The sequence below is a fragment of the Paramacrobiotus metropolitanus genome, unplaced genomic scaffold (assembly GCF_019649055.1).
Source record: "Paramacrobiotus metropolitanus isolate TYO unplaced genomic scaffold, Prichtersi_v1.0 Parri_scaffold0000016, whole genome shotgun sequence".
Classification (NCBI taxonomy): domain Eukaryota; kingdom Metazoa; phylum Tardigrada; class Eutardigrada; order Parachela; family Macrobiotidae; genus Paramacrobiotus; species Paramacrobiotus metropolitanus.
The window spans coordinates 761,425-771,073 of NW_026570236.1; the positions used below are offsets into that span (position 1 = coordinate 761,425).

The 9,649-nt window shown below is 42.0% G+C and overlaps 1 protein-coding gene across 1 annotated transcript; it reads right to left on the minus strand.

Moving 5' to 3' along the window:
* Positions 1-7,050: 7,050 nt before the first annotated feature.
* On the minus strand, positions 7,051-9,429 carry LOC129585212 (transmembrane protease serine 9-like). The gene is made up of 4 exons (XM_055477808.1): positions 8,746-9,429; positions 8,378-8,676; positions 7,659-8,103; positions 7,051-7,502 (listed from the first exon to the last, which is right to left on the minus strand). The coding sequence occupies exons 1-4, from the start codon at positions 9,197-9,199 to the stop codon at positions 7,153-7,155; spliced, it is 1,548 nt and encodes a 515-aa protein (XP_055333783.1). The 5' UTR covers positions 9,200-9,429; the 3' UTR covers positions 7,051-7,152.
* Between the last annotated feature and the right edge of the window lie 220 nt (positions 9,430-9,649).

Here is a 9,649-nt window from a genome sequence, read left to right on the forward strand (position 1 = left end):
ACCCTCCGTCTTGTAAACATATTAATGCCGGCCAATCGCCACTTCGGGACAGTTAAAAACACCAACACTGGGTCCGCAATGGCCTGACAGCTGAACAGATAAGCCACCGCTGATTGTGCACGTACATCATATATTCTAAACGCACGCTGTAAGATAAAGTTAATCGTAATATATGGTCCCCAGAAGAGTAGGATGCTGACAGCTAAGGCTCCCGTGACCGTGTTAGCGTCGTTCTCTAAGCGTTTTGCTTGCCCGTCTGCAGTTGTTCCCTTTGCATTTGGCCGTACTAACGTTTCACGGCTTTTGAACCGCTGCCGTAATTTCCAAATAATCAAGAAAAGCGCTACGATGGTAACGATAAAACATAGTACAACCACACTTCTTTGTATGACTTCCGCGATTTCCTCAGTTACCGAATGTGTTGCTTGATAATTAAAACATTCGTCCAACCAGTGGACGTTGCGGGAGATGACGCTCAGCACCGCACAAGGATATCCAACAATCTGCGGTACAAACCAAATAATTGCCAGTAGACATCCAACGAAGCGAAATGTCTGACATCGGCGAAAGGTCACCGGTGCGACAATGGCCCAGATGCGGTGTAGAGCGATATTGGCATGATTGACAGTTTGCATTACCGTGTAGACATAGACATTGGACATGAACGCAATGCAGCCAACAGGTCCAATTGGAAATTTAGGATGGTAAGACAGAATCCCCGATGCTGGACTGTCTACTCCATAAAAGATCACGTTAGCAGCAAGCAGACTTGTGAAGTACAAGTCAAATGGTGTCTTGGGGGTAACTTTAAAGAGGAATGTTACACACAGAAGCAAGTTGAGCGTAAACGCTGTAATGTCGATGACAAAGAACGGCAGCTGGAAGGCAGCATTGTTCATTAGTTGAACGGAAAGAGAAACATTGTCATCATCCGATCGACTTAGATTGCCTGCAACCGGATGTCCACTGAAGTTGGTAGTGTTTTCCATGTTGCAACGAATAGTGTTTTCCATGGATTTCCAAAACTTGTTGTAAAGCACAATACGACCATGCATACAACCGCGTGTGTAAAATTTCGTGAAGAAACTAGCAATTAACCAAAGGCAAATGTTGGTTAGGAAGACATCTCCAGTTGGCCACAAGAGTGAATTCTCCAGGAAGCCTTTAGCAGCGCTCTAGCTAATGCGCGAATACAACGTGTATGGAAAGCATAGTACTCTGAGCTGTCATACGCAACTGCAATATACAAGTACAACTGATTTCATAATTATTACAAGCCGTATAAAGTACATTGGTGCCGTACTTTGCTACTTTTACACACCACAGTTTCCTAATACACGTATGTTGGTTAAAAAATTTGTTTCCTCTGAAATATAGAACTTTGTTTCTTTAGCCGCTCGTCATCTTTTAGCAGCTGTATCTATCTCAAATACACTTGAAACGGCGGCAGTGCTACGAGACTTAAGGCCTATGTATACTTCACTTCAGTCACGTTTTTTTCTACGTCCGTCAAAATTGTGTTTTATGGACGTCCACCAGAATGTACGAGAAAAAAGGTGGCCGTGACAAAAAACGGTGCTAGATCCACCTTAGATCACGGTCGTGTACAAAGCGGCTTTCTATTTATACTAGGATAGCATGTCCGTCAAAAACCTTGCGCGAAAAGTACAGATCTTGATGTCCGTCAACTTTGAAAAATAGAACCAGTTCTATATATTTCAAAATTTTGACGGACGAAGCCAAACTTTGACGACCATAAACTTGACGGACCTAACTTTCGGACAATGTCCGGGTATTTGGTTATACGCCACAAGTCAGTCACGTGCAATGTGACGGACATGAGGAAGTGTTTACAGTTGCGAAATTTCATCAGTTCCGTGAGATATGACGGTCTTAGAGCCGAGTGTAAATAGGCCTTTATCTAGTTGCCTTTTGCAGAAGTTTGGGTACATCTAGCTACTTACTCGGGTAGCACTGTTTTCTAACCGTGGCTTATTGTCATCGCTGTAATTCTGTACTTAGCTGACACGGACGGTTTAGACTCGAGAGTGTACATGGAACAATAACTGCAGGACTTAAATCGATTTCACTCATATTTTGGTCACTTTGTATTAATTTTCAGAAACTGATCACTAAACACCTACGCATCACCCATGAATCCTAAACTCCAAACACAACAGTCTTAGAAATGATCGCTTTTATCATAAAAATTATGCTCAGGACATTCAGCTTGTAAACTATCTAGATCATTAGCAGATTACAAAATGCAGTCTGAAATAAGAAAACTCAAACGAGAGCGCAAAGCGGTTGTTGGTTATTTAGGTAGCGCGCCATATGGGTGGCACCGGTGACAAATGGATAATACCTTATACGCAAAGTGACGGAACTGGAAGTATTATATATGATAAAAATAAATTCAGGTACGTATGAATATGACTGGAAAAAATGGACTTTAGTGGTACGGTAATGACTTCTGCGAAGCCTCTCAATTAACTGTAAAAGCCTCTACAGCCATTGCACATAACCGTTCTGTAGTATCGAATCGACAGGTCGATCTATCCGCTATATGCTGTACTCGTAATTCGTAAAATGCAAAAGTGCATGGAAACGAGGTACTGGAATACAGTGATGCACAGCAAATTCCTAATGTAGAATAACTAAGAAAAATAGTTCCATGGATTTTGCTCTTCAAGGCAAAGAGATCACTTCGACGAGGACGAACACACGGTTTTGCCAGCCTTCCGCCACTTTGGCATCGCAAAAAACAACAGAACTGGATCCGCTATCCCCTGACAGCTGAATAATATAGACAGCGCAGTCTGCACATTCATATCATATACTCCAAAAGCGTACTGAAAAGTGTACCCCACTGCATATGGTCCCCAGCAAATGACAATACTAATCGCCAAAACGCCCATTACAATATTAGCTTCGTTTTCCATCAGCTTGGCTCTTTTATCTTCCGGCGCTCCTCCATTAGGCAGGGTCTTTTCTTTATACGAATAACGTTGATGCAATTTCCAAATGATGAGCATGGCCGACACAAGGGTGACCGAAAAGCATACCAAGATTGTAGCTTTTTGCGTAGTCGCCGCAATCTCCTCGGTGGACGATTTGGCAGCATCGAAGTTATAGCATTCGTGCATTTGGCTGACTTGGCGAGAAAGTACATTTAGCACGGCGCACGGCATTCCGATAGCGATAGACACAATCCAGATTACAGAAAGTATACAACAAACGCCGCGGAATGTTTGGAAATGGCGAAAAGTCACGGGTACAAGAATCGCCCAAATGCGGTTGACAGCAATATTAGCGTGGCTCAGAGTTTGCAACATGGTGAACACATAAATGGTAGCCATGTAAACTATGCAACCGCAAATACCAACACGAAATCTGGGCTGCCAAAAGAAGATCACCGAAAATGAACCTTCTATCCCACCAAACAGCACATTAGAACAGAGGAGGCTGAGAAAGTGCAAGTCAAACGGTGTTTTGGACTTGACTTTAAAGATGAAAATGCAGCAAAGACAGAAGTTAAGTATCACTGCTGCAGCGGAAAGAAGCAAATAGATAACCTGGACTACTGGCTCTTCCAGGATTTCTCTTCCTAGCGTAGCGTTGTCCTCGCGAGATCGATTCATGGTAATCTCACCATTAAAACGTGAAGAGGACTTATTCATTTCTGCAACCCGTCCGCTGGCCATTAGTGAGCGTATTTTAGGCAATGGAAACCTGATTAGCTGCGAAAATTGCGAATACAAATATTATACATATAATTGCGTCACTTTCTTTTCCGAATTTCAGGCGCAACAGTACAGATAGATCTATCAAACGACGTTATACTTACTGCTTACCGCATCCTATACTGCTCTGTGTGGCATGGTACGTTAACGTTAGGTTCAAACTCTGCGGTGCATTCAGGTGACTTAATGTTTACTGACCATTCAGCTGTCAGGATTCGATGACATTTTAATGCATTGCAATGTACTGAAATGTTCGCTTTTACAACAACAGAATGGTACTACTGTATGAAGCTCATTAGAACAGCTGACAACAAAGGGACAGTTATGAAATAAAACTGATGTCATAATTTAGTAAGCAGTACTAAGCACCCAGTTGACCTCGAAAGAAATTTTTACTGCCATGGAACCACCATCGGTTAAAATGGGATCCTAATTGCTCCCAGAAGGGTGATGAGCGAAGTTGAGAAAAATTATTTTGATAGGCAGAAACGTTCTGGAATCTAGGATGAAAAAGTTGAATATGGAACTGAAATCTGGAAACGACATGTATACTCGCTAAACAGATTTTGTTTTTAATTTGCCGCGCTTACATTGCAAAATATTTCAAAGCTCGTAAACTGTACTTCTACTGCACCTCGTTCACACCAGATTATCGGTGTGCAGAAAAAATATCACAATCTGAAGAATAACTTCTGTCCTAGAGCAGAGCTGAGTAAGTAATGGAGTGCACCGCTGTTGGTTGGTATCAAATGAACGAAGCGAAGCCGGAAAAAATTTTTCATAATATAGATGTTGATTTCCACATTTTGGTTCAGAAACTTAGAAAATTTGAGTTTGGAAAATTACAATTTAAAAAGTCTATTAGCGGTTTGAAAATAAAGACGTTAGCTTTCCGCCAGTTTTTGTATGCGACAAACAACAGAATTGGAGTTTTGCCCATTTGCTTTTACTATGCTATTAATGCTTCACGGTTAAATAAGCACTAGCGCATTCTGTATTTCATACTATTTGTATTTTATTTAACTTGTACCCTCAGCAAAAGATCACGAAAGCAGGGTTCACCCAGTGCGATACTGAGGCTTTTGCATGGCTCAAGGTCTGCTACACCAGGAGTCCAAAAGCTTACAGAATAAATGTATAGAACTGCAACCAGGAGGTTTGACTGGAAATATGAAGGAAATAAGTTGCAAAACATAATTTCTCTTGTTAAATGACATATGTACTGCCACAGAAAGATTTTTTATTCAAAGCACAAGGCAAGCGCTACTTTTAGCGAATTTAGGGCTTTCATGTATGTTTTTATTTTTCTGCACATCAGCTACGAAACCAATTAGATAGACGATTTGCTACCATCAAGAAGCGCGTGCTTTCCAGATAATTGGAAAACTGCAGCTTTTACGCAGGTAACAATGAAAGAGCTCGATGGATTAGTTTGAAGTTTTAGAATTCTGAGTGAGGTGTTAATTTTTGTGGTAAGCCGAAAGCGGTATTTTCTATAAAGCTGATAAGGAAAGCTATGCGAACACTAGCGTCCTTCTCATGTTCTCTACATTGTAAACAAGCTTATGCCGGCCATCCGCCATTTCGGAAAAGTTAAGAATACCAAGACAGGGTCCGCAATAGCCTGGAAACTAAATAAAACAGACACCGCTGATTGCACTTGAACGTCATATATTCCAAATGCACGCTGCAAAATAAAGTAAATTGTATATGGTCCCCAGAAGAGCAGGATGCTGACAGCTAAGGCTCCTGTGATCCTGTTTGCGTCATTCTCTAGACGTTTCCCTTGCCCGTCTGCGATCGTTCCCGTCACATTTGACCTTTGTACCGTTTGAGTTTGAGTATGAATTTGGTAACGTTGGCGTAATTTCCAAATAATTAGCGAAAGCGCTACGATGGTCACCGTAAAACATAGCACAACCACAGCCCTTTGTGTGGCGTCGGCGATTTCCTCGGTTACCGAATAAGCCGCTTCAAAATTAAAGCATTCGTCCAACAGGGTGACGTTACGAAAAATAACACTGAGGACTGCACAAGGATATCCGATAGCCTGTGGTACAACCCAAATAATAGCCAGCACACATCCAGCAAAGCGAAAGGTCTGACAGTGGCGAAAGGTAACCGGTGCGATGATCGCCAATATACGCTGTATGGCGATATTGGCATGATTAATAGTTTGCATTACCATGAAGACGTTAACATTGGACACGAAAGCAACACAAGCAGCAATTCCAATTGGAAACTGCGGATGGAAAGAAAGAATTGCCGATGCTGGACAGTCTATTCCATAAAAGATCATGTTAGCAGCAAGCAGACTTAAGAAATAGAAGTCAAACGGTGTCTTCGGGTTGACTTTAAAGATGAACGTGATACACAGAAACAGGTTGAGTGTGAACGCGGTAATGTCGATACACAGGAATGTCAGTAAGTAGGCAGTATTGTCCATAAGTTCCACGGAAAGACTAACATTACCACTGCCCGATCGATTCCAGTAATCGGTAACTGGAAAACCTTTGAAACCCGTAGTGTTGCTCATTTTACTAAGTAGCTCGGACTAATTAATTTGCAAAAAAAGTATTGTAAAACACAAGAAACGCTTACGTAAACACGAGCAAAATATGGTTTTGTGGAAAAATCGTATATGACGGATGACATTAATTTTAGACTCCGAGAGACACATGAACCAATACTCTGGCAGCCTGTAGCAGCGCTATAGGACGTGGCTGATTATACAATGACTAGGATGTTGTATTTTCAGTTTCAATTTTGATTTCAATTTAAATCCGATCAGGTAGCTCATTTCGGCGCTTAGCCGGCTTATTCAGTATCCAGTTGATATTAATGCCCTTGTTTTACAAGCCACATAAAGTACACTAGTACATTAGTAGACATCATATTTCTCTAATACGTGTTAGCTGAGGATATCAGTTTTTACAGAAACATGAACTCTGCTGCTCTAGTTCTGCATGTCACTGTTCATTAGCAATCCTTATTTCCTAGCTCCTTCGGGAAAAGGTCGACTCGAATTTACGGTGAATATTATGTACGTAAATATTTAGCGCGCGTCTAAATATTTTGAGCGCGGCATCCTGGCAGTAGAAATACGAATGCACCCTTACAATAAATTACCGAGGACTCTGTATACCAAGAATAAACAGTACTTCATAAATAATTCATTAATAATTAATAATTCGTTTTCTGGCTCTTTTGATCATTTGGAACTTCAAATATCAAATCTATTACTAGTAGTTTATCCTCCAAGCTGCTGTGATCAGTCGTAATTTTTTCAATCAGCAGATGTGCCGGGTGTTATAGTACTCGTATAACAGCTGCATTTTTTCCAATCTTGTACAATTTATCTTTTCGAACTGGAATTGCTGTACAACACGAATACAAAAAGGAAGGCCAGTTATATCATAATTGTTAGGTCGCCAAGAGGGGCAGTGTTAAAAATCCATGGTAAATACAGTCCCACTTTGGTGTACAGCCCGCCTAATCCTGTGCCGCATCCAATGCCAGACGATGTAACTCCAGCTAAATATTGTGTTCCGGTTGTCGCATTGTAGCAGAAAAGAGGACCGCCACTGTCACCTTGACAAGCATCTTGGCCGATAATCCCACCGGCGCATAAATACAGATCGAGATCGGTCACTTGGCCAGTAGCCGCCTGCTGGAAAGCGCATGTAGTATAGTTTGAAGGCCGTATTGTCTGGAGAACGTATTTCAATGGAATGTCTTGTCGAGGAGGAGCCACGGTTCCTATCGCATTATTATATTACAAGTATTGTAAGTGGCGTGCAAAGTGCCCTTTCTCGTTTAGACACTTTAGCGCCTATGTATGAACATGCTATTTTCAAAACTGGATGGTTTACTAATCATTATTAATTATGTGCTACATATAGCTTTTTTCCTCACCGGACGATAGATCGATTTCGTCTCCCCAACCAGATGTAATGCATTTATCCCCAACTTGTGGTATTTGCCGGTTTAAACATAGTGGACAAGCACATGCTGCATGCAACCGAAAATCAATAGGCTCGTTGAGAATCATTATCGCCATGTCATTGTCCAAGGTATCTATATCGAAATTGGGATGAGGAATGGTTAAATTGACGCTGTAGCTGCGAGCGCATCCATCCACCACAATGGGAAAGATGGTGTTTCCGGAATACGGGGCCCAGGTCACAACGCCAATAAAGACAACCATCCGGAACGCTGAGGAGTTATATGTGGCCGGATTGAAAGGAGCGTTTAAGTTGACAACACAATGCGCAGCGGTTATCACCGTTTTACTCCCGATGATTGTGCCGCCGCAGCCGGTGAGCGGGTTGCCGGCAGCATCCGATTGGTAAACTGCAACCTAAAAGTTTAAATTCTAATTAATTTTATTCCAACCGCATGTTGCGCGCGCAAACTGATTTCAAGGCTGCGTATGCAATCCTTTGGCTACTAATGTTATGTACCGGGCCAAATCTCTTTATGCGAAGCACTACCGTTTTTATTCCTAAATTTCAGCATAAAATATACAATATACAGTACGTAAGTATATTAACAACCTACGTTTTGTCCAGTGATCAGCGAAGCGTAAGTATGCGTAGTAAAAGAAAAATTTAAACTGTTTAAACTTGTCTTACTTGCCAGCAAATAGAACCGGTACCACTGGGTGCCTCGAAGCCTCCCACAATCGTCTGCTGGATGGTAAAACGATTTCTCTCATTCTTTCCCTTGAAAACGCTTTTCGTTCGGACCATTCCCAAATCCGCTGACATCTTCAAGCGCTCAATCGGATTGAACAAATTTGGATCACCATTGGGTATACCGCATTGTCGCTCCCGCACAAAAGCTGTGTGCGATTTCTGGTAGTCACTGCCAGCGGTTACCGGTGCCGGTGATGTTGTACTGCTCGTAGTGGACGGATCCGTTATGATTACGCCTAATTAAGAATAGAAGTACGCCACAGTGCAAGCGTACATCTGATGTGCAAAAAATTCTGTAGACCTACTATAACAACAAGCAGCGTTGCCACCGTTGAAACCCGCGCAGTCAGTGGATGTACTGACATCCATGTCCGTGCACAGTCCCATGCCCATACCAAGAGGAGTGATACATACGCCCACTTGACCCAGCGACGGATTGGAGGCCGGTGTGCAGCGTGGTCCAACTGTCGAGGGCGTTGTCGTTGTGGCCGTTGGTGCTGGCGTCGGCGTAGATTCTGCCGGTGGATAATAAGAATATGGCGGGGAATTTGAATAAACAGGGAACGAGCCTTGTTTTGCTGGTACTAATGTAATCTCGTTAGACTGTGGAAATGTCTGCCGGAAAAAGCTTGCGGCTGCCGGTGCAACGCTGCGGAACCGTATTAAAGCGTGAGAAAAACTGCAGGAGATCGTGAAAATCATCAAGATTCTGGACAGCAGTGGCGTCGAAAATCTTTGGTGGCCGTAGTAAATCTCCATGATAAACAGAAAAACACACGCAGTATATTAAATATAAACATGTATATTTTATTATACGAACACGCGCATTGTTAACGCGCGTAAATTAGACAACAGTTATCGAAGTGTAATTCTGCACGACAGTAATGACATCAAACCTGAAAGGTATAACGCTTTTGCGAAGTAATTATTTCTTCATTTTACTTCGGACGGATGATTTATTGTGAATAAGAGAATCATCTGGCCATGGAACTCCGGTACCATTAATTTGTGACTCTTCACTTTTGTAGCAAGACTGTTTTCCATCTTGATGTGCGACGTTCGTTTTCAAATAAGTAAATGCCGGCAACGGCTACTTGCATTATTGCGGCGCTTTGAACCGCTTTGTTCGTTCGAAATACAAAATGCACAATTTTTGAAAGGGCAATAATTACTGCTACATATGATAGCGTAGGTGTTAGAAGATTACTA